At 47.4% G+C, this 22400-nt stretch overlaps 10 protein-coding genes across 10 annotated transcripts; 5 read left to right on the top strand and 5 right to left on the bottom strand.

The window, feature by feature from the left end:
- Nucleotides 1-743: 743 nt before the first annotated feature.
- Nucleotides 744-1715, top strand: HO173_001052 (uncharacterized protein; the record flags this gene model as incomplete). The annotated part of the gene is made up of 1 exon (XM_037302998.1): nucleotides 744-1715. The coding sequence occupies one exon, from the start codon at nucleotides 744-746 to the stop codon at nucleotides 1713-1715; it is 972 nt and encodes a 323-aa protein (XP_037170505.1).
- Nucleotides 1716-2374: 659 nt separating this feature from the next.
- On the bottom strand, nucleotides 2375-5081 carry HO173_001051 (uncharacterized protein; the record flags this gene model as incomplete). The annotated part of the gene is made up of 4 exons (XM_037302997.1): nucleotides 2375-3692; nucleotides 3745-4082; nucleotides 4130-4602; nucleotides 4673-5081. 4 exons carry the CDS (start codon nucleotides 5079-5081, stop codon nucleotides 2375-2377), a joined length of 2538 nt encoding a protein of 845 aa, XP_037170504.1.
- A 3770-nt stretch (nucleotides 5082-8851) lies between these two features.
- On the bottom strand, nucleotides 8852-11574 carry HO173_001050 (uncharacterized protein; the record flags this gene model as incomplete). The annotated part of the gene is made up of 5 exons (XM_037302996.1): nucleotides 8852-9006; nucleotides 9057-9759; nucleotides 9811-10386; nucleotides 10440-10704; nucleotides 10757-11574. The coding sequence occupies 5 exons, from the start codon at nucleotides 11572-11574 to the stop codon at nucleotides 8852-8854; spliced, it is 2517 nt and encodes an 838-aa protein (XP_037170503.1).
- Nucleotides 11575-11707: 133 nt separating this feature from the next.
- HO173_001049 (uncharacterized protein) lies at nucleotides 11708-12543 on the top strand (the record flags this gene model as incomplete). Its single annotated transcript, XM_037302995.1, has 5 exons — nucleotides 11708-11783; nucleotides 11847-11894; nucleotides 11946-12046; nucleotides 12097-12242; nucleotides 12294-12543. The coding sequence occupies 5 exons, from the start codon at nucleotides 11708-11710 to the stop codon at nucleotides 12541-12543; spliced, it is 621 nt and encodes a 206-aa protein (XP_037170502.1).
- A 311-nt stretch (nucleotides 12544-12854) lies between these two features.
- HO173_001048 (uncharacterized protein) lies at nucleotides 12855-14029 on the top strand (the record flags this gene model as incomplete). Its single annotated transcript, XM_037302994.1, has 5 exons — nucleotides 12855-13034; nucleotides 13088-13137; nucleotides 13189-13312; nucleotides 13365-13861; nucleotides 13921-14029. The coding sequence occupies 5 exons, from the start codon at nucleotides 12855-12857 to the stop codon at nucleotides 14027-14029; spliced, it is 960 nt and encodes a 319-aa protein (XP_037170501.1).
- A 326-nt stretch (nucleotides 14030-14355) lies between these two features.
- Nucleotides 14356-15101, bottom strand: HO173_001047 (uncharacterized protein; the record flags this gene model as incomplete). Its single annotated transcript, XM_037302993.1, has 2 exons — nucleotides 14356-14850; nucleotides 14931-15101. 2 exons carry the CDS (start codon nucleotides 15099-15101, stop codon nucleotides 14356-14358), a joined length of 666 nt encoding a protein of 221 aa, XP_037170500.1.
- A 484-nt stretch (nucleotides 15102-15585) lies between these two features.
- Nucleotides 15586-16059, top strand: HO173_001046 (uncharacterized protein; the record flags this gene model as incomplete). Its single annotated transcript, XM_037302992.1, has 1 exon — nucleotides 15586-16059. The coding sequence occupies one exon, from the start codon at nucleotides 15586-15588 to the stop codon at nucleotides 16057-16059; it is 474 nt and encodes a 157-aa protein (XP_037170499.1).
- An 87-nt stretch (nucleotides 16060-16146) lies between these two features.
- Nucleotides 16147-16580, top strand: HO173_001045 (uncharacterized protein; the record flags this gene model as incomplete). Its single annotated transcript, XM_037302991.1, has 2 exons — nucleotides 16147-16318; nucleotides 16477-16580. The coding sequence occupies 2 exons, from the start codon at nucleotides 16147-16149 to the stop codon at nucleotides 16578-16580; spliced, it is 276 nt and encodes a 91-aa protein (XP_037170498.1).
- A 209-nt stretch (nucleotides 16581-16789) lies between these two features.
- On the bottom strand, nucleotides 16790-17442 carry HO173_001044 (uncharacterized protein; the record flags this gene model as incomplete). Its single annotated transcript, XM_037302990.1, has 3 exons — nucleotides 16790-16972; nucleotides 17098-17140; nucleotides 17288-17442. The coding sequence occupies 3 exons, from the start codon at nucleotides 17440-17442 to the stop codon at nucleotides 16790-16792; spliced, it is 381 nt and encodes a 126-aa protein (XP_037170497.1).
- Nucleotides 17443-17858: 416 nt separating this feature from the next.
- On the bottom strand, nucleotides 17859-19604 carry HO173_001043 (uncharacterized protein; the record flags this gene model as incomplete). The annotated part of the gene is made up of 3 exons (XM_037302989.1): nucleotides 17859-18731; nucleotides 18788-19421; nucleotides 19480-19604. The coding sequence occupies 3 exons, from the start codon at nucleotides 19602-19604 to the stop codon at nucleotides 17859-17861; spliced, it is 1632 nt and encodes a 543-aa protein (XP_037170496.1).
- Between the last annotated feature and the right edge of the window lie 2796 nt (nucleotides 19605-22400).

The following is a 22400-nucleotide window of genomic DNA, read 5'->3' as shown; positions in this document are numbered from 1 at the left end:
TTACGCTAAGAATTTTACTTTCGGGTCTTTGGATCGTAATTTCCGAGATTTTAGTGTCCCTCAGAATAACGATATATCTTAGTCTGTTAAGACACACTAACACACACACCAAAACTTTCAATCCCTTATAAATAAATAAATAATAATAATTAGAAAAAGATATATATATAAAAGTTATAAAGAATTATATAAAGAATAAATTTTATATATAAAATTTTTTAATTCAATAAATATGTATAAAGTTATTATATATATTCGTAGATTTCGTTATTAGCGTAATCCGACTTTAGTGTGTCTAGACTGAATTGCTAATATAAGCCCTCGAGTGTGTCTGAGCGTGCTAAAAGCTGAATTAGCTGTCTAAGCGTGCTAAAAGCTGAATTACTAAATAACACTAACGGCGATCTAGAGGCCCGAAAGTATCTTCTTAGCGTAAGACAGTTAAGACAGTGTATGTAGAACTTGAAAACTCCTAGTCTGAAAGTCCCTACTGTATCGGACATCCTGGCTGGACATGTCAGAATCTCGCCAAAAAGACGCGCGACTGTTCATTTTCGATAAAGTGCGCTAAGATAAGATACCGTATACCGTATGCTACACTAAACCCAGATCGTCCTCTATGCTCTTCCCGCGGAACGTCATGGTCCTTCGATTCCTTATTCTCAACAGAGACTTTGTACATACCTCCTTTCTTCCACGTCAGAGATGACGAGTGACAGAGCTCTTGGACTTGACTTGGTATCATGTTGAAGAAGCCAAGCCTACTGCTCCCAAATTACAGCAATTTGCACTGTCTTTACTGCTCTCAATCAACTCCCGTCCATACATCAACATCATCTCCGAAGTCGCAACGACTAAGGTACTCTCATCCGAGGAAACTAGCGTTCCGATGCTTTGCAACTGTTCGCTCGGACATTCACCATACGGGTTCACCTCAAGACCCATTTTGGCCTGATCTACCTTTGCCCAATGCAGTGCCGACTCCGTATCAGATCTTCAGACTGAAGAAAGACTCGCCATACTCGAAGCGCAGGTTTTACGAACTCGTCAAAGTCTATCATCCGGATAAGAATGACCACGAGTCCGGGTCCTCCGATACAAGTGATCTACCTGGGTCAATAAGGATGGAGCGCTACCGTCTGGTAGTCACTGCCCACGAGATCCTTTCAGATCCTGTTAAACGGAGCGCTTACGACAAATTTGGAGCCGGTTGGAATGGCCAGCCAGATCATGGAGCCCCGAAGTACCACTGGGGGGAAAACAATGATAAAAGATGGTCCGGCTTTGACACGAATGATTCCCCATTCAGGAATGCAACTTGGGAGGATTGGGAAAAGTGGTATCAGAGGGGCAAAGCCAAGCAAGAGCCTGTCTATTTCTCTAATGGTGGATTCTTGATGCTTGTGCTCGCGGCCGTCTTTCTCGGTGGCTTCGGGCAATCTATCCGAGTTGGAGAGAATATGTTCCAAAGGCAAGTTGAAAAGGTTCATGATGATGCCAGCAAAGCAGTTCGACAGCGGAGGACAGAGTCCCAAGGATTCGGAAATAGAGATGAGAGGTTACAAAGTTTCCTGAGAACGAGGGATCCACACGGCTACGGGGTTACAGACCCGCTGGAAGAAAGCTATCGGAAGCTCCTGCAACAGCCGGAGATATGCATGAGCGACGTTATCAATCAAAGAGGTCATGATCATGGTCAGGAATCAAAGTCGTGAGGGTTTCTTTTCGAAGGTTGCATTTGAGATTGTTGGGGGAAGGCCTGCAATGTCAGAAGGTTGCATTCAGCAAATAGGGTGGAATTCAACAGCTTAGACAAACTACATAAAGAGTACAGAAAGTCGGGATTCACAGGGACGGCTCTGCATTATGCCATCATTACCCAGAAAGTGGCTTATTATATACCCAGAAAAACAAAATGCAAACTTCGTTGACCTGATTATCACCTTTCACTTTCTCGTTCCCTACATATAATGCTACCTTTGCACAAGTCGCTCAAATTGTACTCCACTGAAAGCTCCTGCATTTGAGGGAGTTCTGTTCTTCATCTACTCTTTAGGTCATAGTCGCTCAGATTTCGAAAAGAAGTGATAGCGCTCGCACAGTTGGCTGTGCAAGGTATGAGTATTGAAGATAAAGTAGCCATGAAAACGGACATGCTTTGGCGGACTTGCCCCAAATGATAGTGCAATCTGAGATTGCTTAAGTCAAGACTTGATGTCCACAGTTCTTTCAAACTGGTACACAGACCCCTTTCTTCGGCAGCAGTTGATTCATGACGGAGAAATATGACCGCTCGGCGACAGGCTAACTTGAGACGCCCCCAGACGCTACAAGAACGCACGAATCCTGAAAGAATCATCGCCTTTCGCTTCCTTCACGATGAATTCATTGGGAGGTTGCCCTTGGGAAACTCCCCAGGCACGTGCAACTCGCTAATTGTAGCTACACGGCTTCCCAGCGAAGGTCTACTTGCCAGGTCTTTAATTGGTGACGCTGGATCAGAGGCATGTGAGGTCGGGTCGCCTATATTTGGCGAAATGCTTTGATTGGCAGTGTCATTCGTGCTACTAGAGGCGAACGGGAAAGCGGCAAAAATGGCTCCTTGGACAGGCGGCTGTCCTGACTCCTGAGGTACCGGAGCGGAAACTTGAGTGGCAGCAGGAGTAGTCTGTAGGCCGGGCTGGTCTTCGTGAGCAGCTGGCTCTATTTCTTTACCAACGTGTCGGTAGGCTTCGATCCCAGCAGCACCAACTGCTGCACCCCCTGCTCCGGCCAGCCAGTCGCCGTACTTGCTATCATGTCTTTCCACATTGAAGGGCAATGATCGTGGTGTAGGTTCAACCTGTTGATGATGATAGGTGACAGAACCTGGATCATCCGATGAACCGATACTCTGAGCTTGTTCAGGTGAATTATGGTCCTTAACGCCAGCTATTGTGGCCCAGTTCGATCCCTTCTGCAATGGTAGGCCTTTAAGGCCCTGCTTAGTTGCCATTGGAGAGTATGAATCCATTGCCAGTGGCGCTGCAGATGCACCGTCTAGCTCTCCTCTCGCGGGGTTCGTCTCATCATAACCAACCTGCATCTGCTGCCCCGAGCTACCAAAAGGAACACCAGATTCCGGGAGTGCGCTGGCAGCAGCAACTATTTCTCGGTCACCTGTGGAGCTCGACGGACTAGAAGGGGAAACGGGCACTTGTGAGTCTCGATTGATCTTCAAAGCACTCGGAAAACGCCCACCTGGATTAGGGCGCTGTGGGAGCTTTTCCACTTGGGGTGGTATTTCGGCTTGAGAAGCGGTTGCAGAATATGGGACTTCGTCTGCTTCATCCTCATCCATACCGCCATCGCTGCTGATAGAGCCTGCTTTGTGGCTGCCTGCACTTACACTCCGTGCATGGGACCTTCGAATGAATTCTTTGCGTTCCGCGCCAGTCTTTTCAGTTAGACTTTTGATGTCGGAAAACCAGGCGAGCATAGTATCAAATGACTCGGCTCTGAATACCCATGCGTGTCCTCGATGCATACCGCCACTCTGACGTCCTTTGAGCATAAATTTGTGGGAGGTGGAGTCAGCGTTCGAATGTGAGCCGAGTTTCTGGTCTGCGAGTGGCAGAGACATGACTGGCGCTTGGCTAGATATCCGGTCTGGAGATTTGAACTCATGAATATGCGTGGTAGATAGCACATACCTATGCGAGGTCAATGAAAGCATTTCAAATAGGAGTTCAAGAAGATCCCTACCATCCAGGCGTATAACTTTTCAAGTACTTACTCTTACGCTCAAGCATTCCCGCCTTGACTTCTGAAGCAGCCGCATCATCTTTACCCGGATACGTAATGTTCTCCACTCTGCGTACTGGGAGCCTGGGATCTACGAAATGCTCATTGTTGTCAACAAAAGCGTTCCATTCGAAGTCTTTCGGGATAGCCAAAGGACCGCTTCGGAGTCTTTCAACGGTCTCATACGCCTCATCTGCTTCTCTTTTGATGATTCCAGCATACGCGCTGTATGCTTTCTGGATCTCTCCCATGACAATCGACTCGAGCTCTCGACCAGAGCTTTCCAGATTCAAGAACGCCTGAACAGTCAGCATGAGCTCTGCATGAAAGCTTCGCATTAACATACCCTATGCAGATAGTTCTCTTCTTCGATTTGTCTCCCCAATTGTCGGTCAACTCCAAGTCTGATTAAATAGGGGTCGTTCTTCGCGTCCGTATTTGCAGCACCTAAAGCGTCCTGCAAGTCCCGTACTGCTCTCCTAGTACCCTCAGTCTCCTTGTCTACGCCGTTTTTAAAGTCACCAGAAAGGCCTTTTATCTCCTTGATCTTCTGGCCCAGATCACTCCGAAGGCCTGTGAGCTGCACGATTACCTCTTCCTCAATGGACTTGGCCTTATTGCCCTCCGTTATCGATTGCTTATGGAAGTCTCTTAAAACATATATAGCGTCACTGATTCCTCCTTCTGATACGAAGTGGGGAGGAGTAGGGATGTTCGTAATGACATTTGAAATTGTATAGAGAGATTTGGAGCGGGCGTCGTAGGATTTTTGGATGTCCCGAAAGTAGGTGATCAGATCTTTGAGCACCTTCCGCCAAACTGACGATTAGACGTATCAGCACATGTCCTTTTTGGAGCTGCTCCATACGATCTGCAAAACGAAACCTACCTTGGAACCTGTTCGCTAAGATCTCTGTGGGGCTTCCAGTCGTGGGTACAGGGGTGAAGAAGGCGCTCGTCATCTCCGATCCGTATCCACCCACATCGTCTGCGAAAGTCAAGCTTTTCACGCTCGCTGGGCGACTGTCCTTCCTGCTTCCGCTTCGCTTCAAGCTATTCTTTCTACTGAGCGACTGTCGCTTTTTAAGGGTGCCCCCGCGCGAGGGCGTCAAAGTATGTGACTGGGACATGGTGGAAGTAATGTTGTGAGTGTCGCTGTCCCCAGCTGTAGAGGACCCTGGGTGACCGACCATGGCATTTCCGTCACGGTGAACAGACTGGTTATGCAAGTTCGAGTGTGCAAGGGGATCGGATCCACCTTGGGCGAATTCTGTTGCTCCGACCTGCCGCTGAGCCATTCCACTATGAAGGTTTCGTCGTCAGTCCATGCCAGCTCATAAGACTTTCTAGGGGGCACCGATTGGGGGGAAAACCCCTCGGCACTGCTCCCGAAACATGTCATGCGACCCAGATTGCGGCCTTGATTCAGGAAATTCTTGCTCCAGAACGTACATACCAGACGCAAAGATGACTGTGGAAGGGTAAAATATTGCGAAAGGATAAGAGCGAGTCAACAGGCTCTGTTTATGGCGCCGGGTAATTGTCTAGCTGTAGCTGACGGCTAGTAGAGAGAATGAGAAGGGCGTAAGGATATGAGGATCGAGTAGCTCTTTTTGGACAAGCACTTTGTTGCAAGGCTGGTCGAAGCAGCTTGTACGATTTCATTAATGACGGACGAGGCTTAGCGGTGGCTGCTTCGGAGAGCCACTTCGTTGAATTGGGCACAATAGGAATCGAATTGTAGATTTACGGATGCCCCGGCTTACTGGAAGAATTGGTGAATGTTGCTACTCCAGCTACTAGGATCCCTCCCTGAGTAAGGAATAAGGAGCAAGGCAGTTTTAGGAAAAATGCTGCAAAGAGTGAATCGTGATACTTTTAATGGAATAGAACATTAAGTAATATCGTCCTCATGGTGAAGTACTAGTACCCTCCGAGCCTACCCACCTTTGTTGACTAGGTGAAAAAAGGTTCCGGCGAACGTCATCCCTCAACACACGCAATACATGGGTACCTACTTTAACGTTGTACAATAGGGGCTATCAAAGTTACTTCTACTTATGAAATAAGTCACTTATTTACCCCTCCAGCCCTATATCAGCCCTATGATAAGTAGAAAAAAAACGACTTCTGAGTTGCTCCTCTGGAGGAGCAACAACACTCCATAAGCTACTTATTTCGTATTCTATTACACGCTCTAGAGTAGCCTTCTACACATATAACACGCTATCATGGCCAAGCCTAATCCTACAGGCGTCATAGCCAGAAAGAAGCCTAAACGCGCCCTGATAGACGTCTGCATCAGCTATCTACTTCGTCTGCATCAGCTATCTACTTACCAAGGAGGTAACCAAGGCTTTAAACAGCAGCGATTCCAGCCCGTCTGACTCAGAGACGGATCCCGTGATGCAGACAGAAGTCATGATGACTGCGCTGAGGTATTATTGTCGTTGCAATGGCTTTGGGAGGTGTTTTATGTGGCCATGGGCCACTGTTGAGAGGTGTTCTCCGGCCGTTTCTATCCGCCAAGGCCCTATATCGAATGTAGTTAACACGGTATCATTACTACGAGACTATTTAAGAAGAAGAAGAAATAGTTATTATTCATAAGTCGAAATAGATGAGGTGCTGTCAAAGAACTAGTAGCTTATTGCATTTCTACTTATCATAAGTAGAAGTAACTTTGATAGCCCCTACTATTAATGGAGTATAACATTAAATACGCCTCATGGTGAAGTACTAGTACCCTACGAGCCTACCACCTTTGTTGACTAGGTTCAAAAAAGGTTCCGGCGAACGTCATCCCTCAACACACGCAATACATGGGTACCTACTTTAACGTTGTACAATAGGGGCTATCAAAGTTACTTCTACTTATGAAATAAGTCACTTATTTACCCCTCAGCCCTATATCAGCCCTATGATAAGTAGAAAAAAACGACTTCTGAGTTGCTCGAGCAACAACACTCCATAAGCTACTTATTTCGTATTCTATTACACGCTCTAGAGTAGCCTTCTACACATATAACACGCTATCATAGCCAAGCCTAATCCTACAGGCGTTATAGCCAGAAAGAAGCCTAAACGCGCCCTGATAGACGTCTGCATCAGCTATCTACTTCGTCTGCATCAGCTATCTACTTATCAAGAAGGTAAGTAAGGCTTTAAACAGCAGCGATTCCAGCTCGTCTGATTTAGAGACGGATCCCGTGATGCAGACAGAAGTCATGATGACTGCGCTGAGGTATTATTGTCGTTGCAATGGCTTTGGGAGGTGTTTTATATGGCCATGGGCCACTGTTGAGACTCTGGGAGGCGTTCTCCGGCCGTTTCTATCCGTCAAGGCCCTATATCGAATGTAGTTAACACGGTATTATTACTACGAGACTACTCAGGGCGGTTTTTAATCTTTGAACACTTATCCTATTCTAGGTAGCCTCATAATTTCGGACTTGCCTCGGCTTAAGTCCAGTAAACAAACAATCTAAATAAACAATTATTGTGAGCTACACACACTATTATAATATCTAATTCGTTTAATTATGCCTCGTAAGAAGTATAACTATAAGGGCTAAAAACCTCGGGAGCCATTAATCGATAGATGGGAGTGGAGAATTGATTAAAGAATAAGCAATGTAGCCCTAGTTAAAGCAGAGTATTCTCTACGAGAAATTCAAGACAATCACACCGATACTCCCAAATCAACGATTAGTTATTACTATCGTAAGGCCTTGAAAATAGCCGAAGATTGGAACATCAATATTCTTCATGAGATTTGTCATCAAGATCGCCTTCGCTTCGGCCGTTTATTATATCCATTAGAAGCGGAGCAAGAGAGGATTTTTAAGTATATTGTTAGTACGCTGGAAAATCGGAAAAAGGATACTTTACAGCATATAAAAGAGCTAAATCTTCTCGGCACTAAGCGCGATACAGACGGTAATCAAAAGCTTCTCTCGGAGTCACGCTTTAAGTAAATTATATATGATTATAATTATGGTAAGAAATTCTATTATTGAAAATCTGAATTGACGGATGAATATCGGGAGCTTCGAATGGCCTTTATAAGGGCTTATTTATATTGGGATTGGGTAAATAATGTCGTATCTACAGACGAAGCCAAAGCTAAGCGTATCGAGTATGATTATCGAGCTATTTAACGTGCCTCGGGAGAGGAAATAAGCTCGAAATTAATAGGACGAACTAATCAAGAGGATGATAAAGCTATATATATGATTTCTGGCAAGATCGCTTATAGTAAAAGTATAATTAACGAGGAAGGGGAGTGGTTATAAGGCAAAATCAACGGCAAAGGGAAATTGATTTTCTTATGGGATGAGATTTAGAATGAGAAGAATATGGCTAAAGAGGCTCTTGTTGTTGAGAATTATAGAAATCAAGGACTTCAAGCACTCGCATTTGCCTCTCAAATACGTTTTAACGAGAATAAAGAGAATAATACTGGATGAAAGAAGCCTGGCCCAAAGCCTTAGTTCGAGACGTATTTAAAATAAGCTGCTAAGAAACGAGGTAATCGTAAGAAAGGGAGTGGAGTGGATGTCTATCGGTATAGGGAGGAAGTCTTAAAAGGGGACGAAGGCTTACTAGAATTCTGTCGGATCTTACTTGATTAGGGTTATTCTATACGTGTGATATAGGATAAAGTAGGTAATTACACAGTAGAGTTCCCTCGTAAGGAATTCAGCAAGTGGCGAGTTACATGGTTCGGAAGATTGAAGAAATGTTTATTATTTATAAGTCGAAATAGATGAGGTGCTGTCAAAGAACTAGTAGCTTATTGCATTTCTACTTATCATAAGTAGAAGTAACTTTGATAGCCCCTAATACAGTAGCAGCCTCAAATGCCTTCTTCCAACAACCCCGGCTTCTACTATTGTAATATTACAATAATTGGGTAAGACACTGCATGTCAATACTTGGTTTGAGGATTTGGGAAGATTGTCTGTTTTATTTCTCACAGTAATGTTGCGACCGTTGGATCAAAGCGTCTATTCTGCCAGTTTTCTCTTTTCACCGAGACAGCCGGTGCTCAAACCAATATCCCATATTAGATGGAGTTGGTGAGGCGCCGTTCCTTCCTGAGAGCCTTCAACTTCCGGATGGCTTCGGCCAATGGTATCAATTCCCCTTTCGATTGCGTTTCCTGGTCATCACGGTTGCGAATATTCACAGAGCGCGATTCCCTTTCTTGGGCTCCCACCACTAGTTCATATCAGCTGAATCACTGCTATCAAGAGCCTTTTCGAACTTACCAAAGATGAAATTATATTGTGCCAATTGCCCAATAACGATCTTCTTCTTCATCGTATTCCCGCTGATGTCAATGTCCGCGTGCATCTTCTGAGCTCTGAGTAACTGCTGCACCTCCTCGGCATAATCATTGACTGTTGGCATGACTGGAATGACCAGGACCTGTCGCGGACTTAACCAAAAAGGCCATTTCCCCGCAAAATGCTCGGTTATGACGGCCATGAACCGTTCAAAACTTCCAACAATCGCACGGTGGATCATGACGGGACGAGCACGTCCAGGGCCAGGCGCTTTTGGTTTGCTCGAGGAGCCAGCAGAACCGTCTGGCTGCGCGTCCACTGACTCGTTGGCTTTGGGCTTCGAGCCCGTCTCCGCGGTCATGTATTCTAATTCGAAGTTTTGTGGAAGCTGGAAGTCGAGCTGGATGGTAGCGCACTGAAAATCTCGCATCAAGGCGTCGGATATTCCAATATCAATCTTGGGTCCATAAAAGGCACCATCTCCCTCATTGAGCTCCCATTGCCCACCGCCGGACGCTGTGAACTCGTCTAGAGCTTCTTTAAGCTTAGACTCTGCAACATCCCAGGTCTCCAGATCTCCGAGGTACTTCTCGGGCCGCGTTGAAAGCTCAAGCTTGAACGGGAACCCAAAGAGCCCGTAGATACATTTGAGGAAATCGAACAGTCCCTCAATTTCTTGCGTTATCTATCAGAAAGTCACTTCGTGCGTATAAGAAAATATTGCCAAGTTGCTTACCTGGTCTTGAGTACAGAAGATATGGCTGTCGTCTTGCTGGAATTTTCTAACTCTGGTCATGCCATTGAGGGCACCAGACGCTTCGTTTCTATGCAAAACACCGAAGTCGGCCATTCTCAACGGTAATTCACGGTAACTCCGTTCCCTATGACTGAATATGACACAGTGTCCCGGACAGTTCATTGGCTTCAGAGCCCATTTTTTCTTCTCGATTTCGAGGCTGAACATATCGTCTTGATAATGCTGCCAGTGGCCAGACCTTTTCCATAAGTCAACGTCATACATATTAGGAGATTGCACTTCCTGATATCCACGTTTATGGTATTCGGAGCGCAGTAATTTCTGGAGAGCGTTGAAGATGATAGTCCCATGCGGCAGAAGGAAAACATTGCCGGGAGAGACTTCATCAAAGAAGAACAGTTCTTGCTCGGCACCGATCTTACGGTGATCTCGCTTAGATGCCTCTTCGAGGAACTTTTTGTGATCTGTCATGTGCTTCTTATCCGGGAAAGCAACGCCGTATATCCGTTGCAGCGAATCGTCGTCCTTATCGCCTCGAAAATAGCATGATGAATTCTGAGTAAGTCATCTGTCAGCAGTGTGTCTCATTCACGATCATTTTCACCAACCTTCATGATCTGGAATGCCTTAATTTTTCCGGTATTTTGGATGTGAGGCCCAAGACATAGATCCACCAAGGTTCCACACTTGTATACAGTGCTTCCTTCGGGAGGTAGTAGATTTTCAATGTAGTACATTTTGTATTTGCTGTAACCAAACATTTCTTTCAAGTCCGGAATCGACACGTGCAGTCTCTCAAAGGGTTGCTTCTCTTTGAAGAATTGTGTCGCTTTTTTTTCCAGGGGTGCCCAGTCTGCCTCCTTTACCACTTGTCTGAGACTCGTCAGCGCGTTATTTTTTACTCGTCATCGAGTGGCTAGCCTACCCTTCGGCTATAGCCATATCGTAAAAGAACCCTTGTCTGACGGGCGGACCATGTGACAGCAGGCAGTTGAATTGGCACTCGCAAGCTTCCCCTAAAACATGGGCGCTGGAATGCCAGAAGACCTTTTGACCTTCGGCAGTGGAGAAAGGAACATAGCTGACCCGACACCCATACTCCAATGGCCTATCAAGATCCCAGAGCTCCTTCCCGTCCACTTTTGCAATGACAACATCGCTACAAACATCCTTATCCACATGCTTAAGAAATGACCCTGGAGTAGACTCCCATGCCTTTGCGGCGACGGGCATTGCCGCTCTTGGTTTGCCCTGCTTGTCTGGTCCAAATTCCAGGACAACGTTGATCTCTGCTTTCTCCTTCTCCAGGATCTCCGCATGACGTCGGCGCTTGAGCTTGTCAAACAACTCGTTGCGTCGTAGAATAATATCTGGGAGCGAGGAAGCCATGGCTTGATTCGCCGCACTTCTTGAAGGTGATCCGTTTTCTTTAGAAGAGATATGGGAATTTGGAGCGTCCTGAGGCTGTAAATGTCCAGCTTTGGGGCCGTTCCTGGAGGTTTTCCTGGAATGCTTAGATTTGGGACTCTGAGCATTGGGCTCCGGCAGTGGTTGTGCAGCTTCTAATTCACTCTTCGAATACTGTTGGGCATGTGGAGATGCGGGGCCTCGAGCATTTGGGGGATTGGATCGCGGTTCTGCGGCAGGGTCACTCGCTGCTGAACGGAGTGCCAGATCATTGCGTGACTCATAAGATCCAGCAGCTTCTCCGTTCGCTCGAGTTTCCATTGCTGACTGCTCCATGGCGCGTTGAGTCACATTCGGCGTGGAGTACGATCAAGCGAGGGTATTGCCGAAAAATACTAGCGGCTTGGCATTACCAGGAACACAGAGGAAGCCAACAAATCCTTCGCCCGGAAGCATCGTCAATATCAATATGTCTTTCCGAGGTGCACCCCGAGGACGAGGAGGTAGCTTCGGTGGAAGTCGAGGTGGAGCCGGAGCGCGAGGCGGTATGTCAGACTTCGGTCCAAGCTGCGCAATGCGACTTGACCGCTGATTCCATGTGCGAACAGGTCGCGGCGGTTTTCAGCAGTCATATGGACCACCAGCAGTTGTGTTAGGTCCGCTGATCTCCTTGAGAAGTGTGGCACCTACTAACTGACCGCACCTAGAGATGGGATCCTTCGTCCATGCATGCGAAGGCGAGATGGTCTGCGAATCTGTCAACCCAAAGCTGCCATACTTTAACGCCCCAATCTACCTAGAGAACAAGGTCAGTGCTTAGGACACCACCTCACATCATGGGAACTAAGGACTCTTTAGACCTCAATTGGCAAAGTCGACGAAGTTCTGGGCCCAATAAACCAGGTTTTCTTTACCATTAAGCCGCAAGAGGGTATCGTTGCAACATCATTCAAGGCTGGAGATAAATTCTACATCGGAGGAGATAAACTTCTACCACTGGAGAAGTGCGGACGTCTTCAGTTGATTTTAAGGAGCATGCGCTGACTATTTTCAAGATTTCTACCAAAACCCAAACCACCCCCAGGTGCATTGAAACCAAAGCGTACAGGTGGTGCTTCAAGAGGTGGTCCTATACGTGGAGGCCGAGGCGCCTCCAGAGGTGCGCCAAGAGGTCGAGGAGGTTTTGGTGATCGAGGACGAGGGGGTGCTAGGGGAGGAGGAAGAGGAGGGTTCGGTGCTGGGAGAGGTAGTCGAGGAGGTAATCCTAATTTTACAAGGCCTGGCCCTCGTGGGCGAGGATCATAGTTTATCAGGCCCGGCGTTGCGGCAAAAGGCGTCTTGTGTATGGGAAAGGACCCAAAATGAAGTCCGTTCAATTTAACACCTTCGATTGAACAAGTTAGGAGACTTTCATGCCCAAGTACTCTATCGTCGAAAGGTGAACTAAGTAAAGTCCATTTGGAACCTGTTGTTCGCTTAAATGAATGGCGCAGGACCCCGCCAATCATTCGACATTCTTGCGCTGCTGTCAACAACGGAATCTATAAAGTATTCTCCATACGTACGATTGACTCGGTACCACCCACTTCGCAATCCCTTTATTTACCCCCGTCATCATGGCCTCTGAGCTGAAGACCGATCCTAAGTACGACGACTATGAATACCCCACCACAAGCCCTAATGTTCAGAGTGGCCATCCAGGGCATACAACGCCAGAGCAAGATGCTCAGGTCTTCCAGCTGCGCACACAATTAGAGCAAGCAGGCTACACGGAGCGATTAGACACTTTATGCATGGTCAGCATCGTGGATGTGGTGTTTCGGCCCAGTGCATCTTTGACACTCAATAGCTTAGGTTCCTACGCGCACGAAAGTTCAACGTCGACCATGCAAAGCAAATGTAAGTACTTACCGTTCAGATCTATGGCTGTGATCTGAGAGAAAATATCAGGTTCATAGATTGCGAGAAATGGAGGAAAGACTTTGGTGTTGACGAGCTCGTACGGACATTTGATTACATAGAGAAGCCGAAGGTCTTCGAGTACTACCCACAGTACTATCATAGAACGGACAAGGTAATTCCAACGCGACCCTAATAGGAGGCATACCGAATTGATGTTCTGAAAGGAGGGGCGACCAGTCTACATCGAGCAATTGGGCAAAATCGACCTTGCCGCCATGTACAAGATCACCACCGCTGAACGAATGTTGCAAAACCTTGTGGTCGAGTACGAGAAGCTCGCTGATCCCCGCCTGCCTGCCTGTTCACGCAAGTCTGGACAGTTGCTCGAAACCTGTTGCACCATCATGGATCTCAAAGGGGTCGGTATCTCCAAAGTGAGCTCCGTGTATGGCTATGTCAAACAGGCTTCGGCAATCTCCCAGAATTACTATCCTGAGCGGCTGGGGAAGCTCTATCTTATAAATGCCCCTTGGGGCTTCTCCTCTGTCTTCAGCGTGGTAAAAGGCTTTCTTGACCCTGTGACTGTTCAGAAGATCCACGTTCTGGGTAGTGGTTATCAAACCGAGTTGCTTGGACAAGTACCAAAGCAGAACTTGCCAAAGCTTTTCGGCGGAACTTGCGCGTGCGAAGGCGGCTGCGCCCTGAGCGACGAGGGTCCTTGGTGAGTGCATCTTCAAGTAAACTTTGTCCGGTTGTTGTTGACTGGCGTCGTTATTACAGGCAAGACTCCGAGTGGACCAAAGCACCAAAAGGGGCGCGGACAGAAGGAGAATCAAAGGCGAGTAAACCAACCAGCACTACATCTGCTGTGCAGCCTCAGACTGCCTAAGGTGTATGGGAGCTGGCAGGGTAATCAAAGGCGCCGAAAAAGCACCAGTGGGTCATTAGGTATTGAAAAAGTGTCAAGGCAGCGTGTGACTTTCAAGCCTGATACTAAGACCTTGTTGGAATTGAAAGCGAAGGACAAGACCGAGGACAGCTTGCAGGCATTGCTGTCACGCAGTTGTCATACCCTAATTAGACCTGTAATGCATTATAGAGCTCCCAATCATTTCTTTTTCCTCGTTGACTCGTACCTAGTCGAAAAAGAGCACACCCAAGGCTTGTCTTTCTTTTAGACTATGTAACCTAGACGCCAATTCGCCGTGTCTGCACTTAAACATTGCAAGATCCTTCCTTCACGACCTCTACTGCCTTCTCCGCTCGTTCTAGCTTGGCCAATACGCCTGGAATCTTTCCTAGCTCCACCAGTCGCTCTGTCCCTCTTCCCCACATCCTCTCCATGTCGTCTTTTCGCTTCACTATTCCCAAATCGAGATTTTCCGCCTCCATGTGTAAACCCTGCCATTCTCTCTCCTTCTCCATTTCTTTCTCCCTCTTGAGCTCGGCTTCCAATCGTTCGACGTATCCTCTCGCTGCTGCCCCAGGCGCATCCCTTCTCAGTTCCGCAATACGTGTCGATTGAGTGTCAAATTCCGCATATAGGGTACGCAATCTCTCGGCGAGGCGAGGGTCGTAGGGTTCGTAGTTGCTGTTGTCATCTGGTGTGTTGGCTTCAGGGGCAGCATTGGGGCGTAGAAGGGTAGGTGAGGGGTCAAGACCATTGAGTGTCAGGGATGGAAGGGCACGAGTGAGCGTCTGAACTATATACTAGGGACAGATGCATGATCAGACGGACGTACTTAGGCGAAAACTTGCAACAAACTGAGAAGAGCATAAGAGAAAATTACTTCTTGTACGAGCTCCTCTACTTTAGATCTGTACGCGTCTTCACCTTCGGGCGCAGCTGACGGAGGTATCGCAAGATCCATTTTCTGTCGAGCAGCAGCCTTGATGTTATTGAAGAGGTAAGTGAGATCTGAAGGCGACTGGAGATCGATTTTGCGGTGATGGGCGTCCATATTTGCAAGTGCAGCGTTTGATCAGAGGGGCAGATGAGAAGTCAGTTGGCTCAAGAGACAGGCATTCTTATTATGTCGTGGCAAGGTACGCGGCTTCTCTTGTTTACATTTTGGCCCATAGACTAACCCAGTCGGCGGAGATACTTCCGCGGATCAAAATTGACCTCGGTAGAGTAGATGCGCTTGAACCTGATCGACCAACAACATCAATCTCTATGTCCGAAGCTCTTTCGTTGACGCCGAGGCAAGATCCGCCATTAACATAACTTGACTTCCCTAAGAAATCTCAAACTCTGCGTTCAGGAAGACCAACCACGCTCTCCCTTGTATCTGACATTACCCATTCTTTCCGCTCACTCCATCTCCTCATCTCATAGTCCCCTACAAAGTATTTTGTCCGTATATAGGGTTAATTTACTACAGTATTGCATCTCCACATTTACTCTAGTATTCGTCGACTGCTACAGAAGCAGCCATCAAGACTATGGCCTCTTCTAAGACGATTGTGCTTATCAGTGGCGCCAATCAAGGTATCGGCTGTGGGATCTCCGAAAAGCTCGCCACCGAAACCCTTCTTACCATGTCCATATGGGATGCCGTTCCTTCTCCAAAGGCCGAAGCCGCGGCATCTTCCTTCTCCAACCTTGCCATCGAAGCACTTGAGCTTGACATCAGCTCTGATTCTTCCATCTCCAAAGCCTTCGCCACCGTAGAAGGGAAGTTTGGCCATCTGGATGTCCTCATAAACAATGCGGGTATTTCACAACGAGCTTTACCCGAAGGCCTGACGACCCGCCAACGTTACGCACAGATTATGGACACCAACGCTATCAGTGCAGCCTGTCTCCCCGAGACTTTCATTCCTCTCCTCTGTAAATCCCCGCAGCCACGCATTATCTTTATGAGCTCGGAGCTAGGTAGTATAGGCGATACTCTGAACCCGGCCTCCCAGTACTAGTAGGCAATGCTTCCGCATTATGAGTCGTCAGAGAATTATCTGCTCTTAAGACAAGTTTCGCGACTCAGAAATCCACCCAAAACAGCAATGCTGACTCCGAAATCATCAAGTGGTCTCGACTCCCCAGAGTACAAGGCTTCGAAGGCAGCTTTGAACATGATCATGGCTACGAATGCGGTGAAGCTCAAGGGAGAAGGCTTCAAGGTCAATGTGTGCTGTCCTGGGCTGAATGCCACAGGACCGAGTGGAGGTATGGGAGGTACGCACATTTTGAATTTATTCTTCCTTATTTTGCACCAAATTTCGAGCCACAAGACATAGTCCGGGAGCAGAACCCTGCTCCTACTCTTGAGACCTATCTCATCAATGGAGGTTCCTTGCCTTGAATAAGCAATACTGACTCGGAGATGTGCGTAGCTCATCCTAGCGTTGGTGCTTTGAACGCTTGCGGGTTGGCAAAGGCAGGGAAGGATGGAGAACATGGGACGTTCACAAACAAAGATGGCTCATTGCCATGGTAAAGAGGCCCGCGTGATAGGTTGACTACTTTCTCCGAGTAGTGACCTGGAATGCACACGTCCAGTCTAGACATCTTGGTAAAGATGACATGGAGGCATGAAAAAGGGTCTGACCTTTGTAGGGTTGACAGTTTGTGTTCTGCCTCAGATATACGTCTCTCATAGTCCGAAGCCAGGTCTTAGGTAACACAGTAGGACAGTAGGCAAATTGTTTAACCGTCGCCTTTCGTAAATCCCATATGAAAGCTCCACCAATCCAAGATCTCGCACTCGCCCAAATCATGGGCCAATGCTTTCATCGAGTGGAACTCCTTCACATCACCACTCTTGACCAGCAACCGGCCTTGCTCCACAGTTTCCGAGCATAGAAGCTTGTAATCTTTATACCTCAGTCGCTATTTCCGTAGGATTCTCACGTCAGCGGAATGCCAGCAACAGCGAATTCTCTTGACTGATCTAGGGACGTATGTTCTATCAAGCAGAGGAGCGGATGTAACATTAGAAGCAGGAAATTTGCTACCTTGACACTCCCCACCCACTCCTTTAAGTCTAGTTCTCCTTGTCTTGATGATTTCAGAGTCAGCATTACTCTTTCGGGAGGAATTCAGAGTTGTGAGACATGTCCTAGGAACAGAGAACTCTGTAGACATGTCTGACGACTCATAAGACAGCATGACCGGGAAAGAATTGCCTCCGAAAGTATAACGTACTCTCCACCGCACTCCCCAACCATCACGCCCGGTGGGTGCACTCCAGACTTTAAATACACAGCACAATTGCACTTCTTGGCGGCCTTGGTGATGGCCGTGATCTTTTTGCGGGACGTCATGTGGTGGGTCTTTATCAATGCACGATAGAGCATCATAGCGAGGGACCTCTCATTACTCTACTTCTCGAGCAGCAAGACTTTTGCAAGGCGACTGAATAGGGGTTAAATAGTTGGTGTATAATGGATGCATTTTTTCCTCGGAATTTAAATCATCTTCTGAACGTAGGGCAAATTCATTGGAGTGGGCATTACGCGATTGAGGCAAAAATTGAGGAGCTAATTGGTAGCTTTCAAGTAGTCTCGCCTATCTTCTAAAGAGCTCTATAGACATGTTGACCGCCATTGAGGCAGACACGAATCGCTCAAACTTCGTCGACAGCGTCAACGTGGTATCATAAAACAACCCTGCTGCACCGACACGCCTGATTCAATTGAGAGGAATGCATAATTTCGTTCCGCTAAATCGCTTCAGGAATCCGAAAAGAAGTCCTTGTAGTCTTGATCGCATGCTCTTAGGCATCAACGGTAGAGAAGCCGGACATCGGGAGCGCCTGCCTGCTTCTCACCGCCCACCCTTTGAACGCAAGGACAAAGATGGCCCAAGCCATGAGTAAGGACGTTAATCCCATTGTTACAGTGAAAGGAAACATAGCATGCAGGTTGTAATGCTCCATAGCCGCAACGGTGTCCTTGTTGCTGGCCATGAATATCAGACCGCCCGATATGAGGCAGAAAGAGCTAATGATCTCCGAAGGTGGACGTGATGGCAGACATGACGATGGTGGGGCCACATATTGTAGGACGTAGGTGACCGCACGTGCCATTGCAAATCCGACAAACAGGGTGCCCCACTGCTTGTGGATCATAGTGGATATCATGGACGCTTGGTGATGGGAGCTCATCATTAGACCTAGAAGAAGAATGATCAGGCCTGGGAATGGATTCATGGAAAATGAGTACGTCTTTGGCGCACTCGAAAGCTTCTTGTCAGCTTTCGCGGCCGGGGAAATTAAAATTGCCGTGTTAAGCAGGTCACGAACCCGCGTCGACTCGATAATCATACCGCATAGGCCACCACCAAAGAACATGATCGTAATCGATACATGCTCCAAGTCTTGCGCACTCCATGCATGTCCCCATGCAGCAAGATGTTCCAGGAAAACGTTGGATGCGCCGTAGAGGAAGATAACGAAAGACTCGACAAATTCCGCGGAGGGCATCGTAGCCATCCGACGGCTGACAACTCCGACAGGCGGCCGGACGTTCCATGCCCAGCCCATCTCGCTGAAGCAGCCCATCCAACGTCCCAGGGTGAGAAGTCCATACCAAAAGAATACTCCGCCTTTGACGGTATGCGCAAGACCATTGAACACGTTGTTGCCGCGCTATGTGAAAGTCAGCTCTGACGGTGCCTTGGGTGAGAGTACTGATCATAACTTACGAATACGCCTCCGTAGACCACTGCACCAGATACGATAGCAGCGAACCCAAGTACCAGGCTCACGCAATCGATGGCGTTATAGGTAACATTTAGAGCTCTCATTGTTCGCTGAGACACCATAGCGGCTATGCGGGATGCGAGGCGCTGCGCTTTCGTGTTACTCAAAAAGCCCTGCTTCTCTAGGTACTCTGGCTCCGTATCTGCATCATGGTTCTGATACTCGAGGAACTTTTCGTGCTCTTCGTTTTCGTGGTCCTGTGTTGACGAGATAGACTGGCTGCGAGAGGCTTCTGATGCTGTAAAATGACCACTATCACGCGAATAGCGATACTCGTCTGGGGAGTAAATTGCCTGGTGGTGTTGCGCCAGAGCTTCGATGGATATGGGCAAAAACGCAGCTGGCTCTTCATCATCAACATCCAGAGGTTTCTTGAAACTGACAGCCAACTTGACAAGTCCGATAATGCACTGCGCTACGACGATCCAAGTGACAATCCACCCAATCTTAGTGTGAGCGTTGTTCTGATATAGGTCGGGCGTTTTGGAGCTGTAGGCAGTCCCAAGCAACAGACCAACTGAGTGCAACCCTAAGAAAGATAACTGAGCAGGGAGAGCAAGCCGAGACCGCGCAACACTTAGCATTACGCCTAGAACACAATGATTAGCAGAAGAAAAGATGTTGCCATTCAGACGTGTGCTTGCCAATGGGCAGGACGAAGAGCCATGCAGCGGTCATGACGACGATATGCCCCAACATCAAGCCGCCTAAAGCTGGGTAGGTAAAGTAGCTCTGCAGCGAAGCGCTCGACGAGTTCATGCTTGCAGCTGACATGGAACTTGGCGCAGACCCTATATTTGCCGTTTTGCCAGCATGGTCATCATGACCATGCGCGAGAACCACAGATGTTGTCGCTAGCAGCAAGATCGCGCCAATGAGTCTGAGACTTGATGTATGTACCATTAGGTAATCTTTTCCCTCAACTTCTTGATATGATTGTTTCTTCCTTGTTCCACTGCTATTTGTAGAGTGAGCGGTAGTGCTTGTGTGAATGTGAAGTTGAAGGGATGATTAGGTAGAGTGCAAAAGATCAGATAAATGAACAGGGGCTTGAGTGAAGCTAAGGTCAAGTTACATTCAGGCTGTAGGAGGAGTGAGGAATTTATTAAGAGTGCTGAATGCCAACGTGATGACATTGCCAGCTGACTCGGATATGTCAGCGACATCCCCGGCGGCCACGGTCGGAAGCCTTTCTTTCTCAGTTTACCTTGTGATGTAATTGATGTAAGGATGCGAGTTGTAGAGAAGTCGGTCTTGGAAAAGGCTGGAAAAGTTCGGAATCTGCTCTCCAATCAAAACGGAATGCTGTCAACTTATTTAAATGTTAGAGGCTAACACTGAGTACATCCGAGCATAAAGCCCTTTGTCTCGCCTTGTCCGACGTCTCACAGGATAAGTATGGTGAGAGAAGGAAGCCCGTGTGTTGCATCGAGCATCTTTTGATTGATTCACCGATTGCTTATCTTTCTTGGGCAGATGACATATGTGCTAGTCATGGTACATGTAATTAGTCGCCAACAACATGACAGCAGTATCAGCTGCAAGTCTCGGAATCTTCGGCTTCCACACCCTGCCCACCTTCTTACGCTTTCCATCTCACAACTTGCCCGGCGCCGCAACGATCCGTACTTTTCTTCGCAAACGCAGTCATGATTAAGTAAGTATGTATTTCAGCGGTCTGTGGGTAAGGTTCTCATAATCCGCCACTCTTGCGGCAAGCCTCGATGCTTGACTCACTGCTTACCTTATCTCCGCCGGCCGCCGGCCTTTATTAATGCCTTGCCGAAGGAGACCAAAAGGAACCGCAGAAGCACGGCAACCCCTCTTTGCACCAGCAGCACCAGTGATTTATGCGTTTCCTTTGCCAAGCTTCTAAATCATTTACGCTCCTTCACAGCCTTAAATAACGATAAATATCCTGTTATTCCGGTTACTAGATCACAGCGTAGGTCCATCATTCGCGCTGTAGGGCAGATGAGCTAACTTATGGCGGAGCAGCTAGACGCGTAATAGTTTGTGTGCAATTTACCTATAGTAACGGTATTGATGAGTAATTTTCAGAACGATTTGATGGCTACGGAGTACTTACAAGTAGATAGCCAAATTCTGGGGACCTTCTATATTGTAAAATGTCCCTCAATTTCAGCACGGCTGAGCTGTTACCTGATTTCTACTTTTATTAAACGGAAACAAATATTGCGATGGAGAATTTTCACAGCTTTGAGCCTCGTTATTGTCATCTATGTATTAATATCCAAATGTTTCTAAATACGCCAGAAACCCCCCTCGGCCTGCCGTACCTATGGCAGCCTATACCGACCTCGACCGACTAAACCCTTGACCTCAATTTAATGAGCTGGCAAAAGTGCTGCAATATGCCAAAACGTTTAAGACGGAGATTTTACCCTTATTCATAGTTTCCGGTTAGTGCTAGCACAATGAAACAATGAAACGTCAAAACACCAGCATAAGCACAGTAGCATGAGTATAAATGATTAGGCTGTTTCAAAGCCTGGGCCAGCAGACTCATAGAGTACAGGTGATTAACCGATCGTCTCGTTCTCAGGGGGGAGATGATGATGGGAACAGCGTGGATGCCGACAAAGGAAGTTCGACAGGCGCTCAATAAAGCCATGGTGTGGTATTGCAAGGTTAACGTGACGAAAACAGCTAGAGCAAAATTTGTTGATTTTTGAATTTCTAAACAGATGTATTCAACTTCCACGACATTCTTCTAGATAGCTGCTGTGATGGCCGGCTGTGGTGGGCGAGGGTACTGATCGTCGCCTTGATCGAGCACAATGTTGCTATTTATGCTGATTCTGCTGATAAAAAGTCGTCCTCTTGTACGGGGTATTTAGTTATTTGATAGACAAGAAAGACTGTGTAGCTCGAAGCACTTTGTCAGTTACAAATTTCAATTGGCGACAAAATCTCCCTGGTGCAGAAATTATCTCAATCTTGGCCAAGTCTCTCTTCCTAATCCTCGGCTCCGGTACCATGAAATGGCATCTGATGGTATCAAGCAACTTTGCCGTATAGCCCTTAAGCACGAAGATTTACTACTTAACGGATCACTTACACCAGCATGCTTACGCCGTACTCTCTGGTCCGCAGTCCTCTATATCCGTACTCAGCGTGCCCTTCCCAGCATTATTCAGTCCACCCATCTATACCACTCCTCCATGCTGCTTCCCCTATCCACACCTACCACAGGCCCAATATGACAAACCAAGCTCATACGTCCCTCACACGAGTCTTGAGTCGCAAGTAGTCATACAGGGAGCCAGGCTCCTCTCGAACGTAATGGCAGATTTGATTTTTTTGGAGTGAATGGTCGAGTATGATGACGCTCTGGCGCAAAAATCTCCAACAATGGCTCATGACCTTGAAGGCTCTAGCCAAAGGGAAGGGAAGGGAAAGGATGGGTTGGTATGGATGATTACAGCACTCTTTCGATATTGCATATCATTGACTCATGGGTGCGATCAGTAAAGACGCTCGGTACAAGCGGGGAGTCTGCTACTACCGCTTACGAGTACTCCACTCGCAAAT

Source organism: Letharia columbiana, assembly GCF_014066305.1.
Source record: "Letharia columbiana isolate WasteWater2 chromosome Unknown Sc0000001_s0, whole genome shotgun sequence".
NCBI classification, from domain to species: domain Eukaryota; kingdom Fungi; phylum Ascomycota; class Lecanoromycetes; order Lecanorales; family Parmeliaceae; genus Letharia; species Letharia columbiana.
This window is presented reverse-complemented; position numbering and strand designations above follow the sequence as displayed.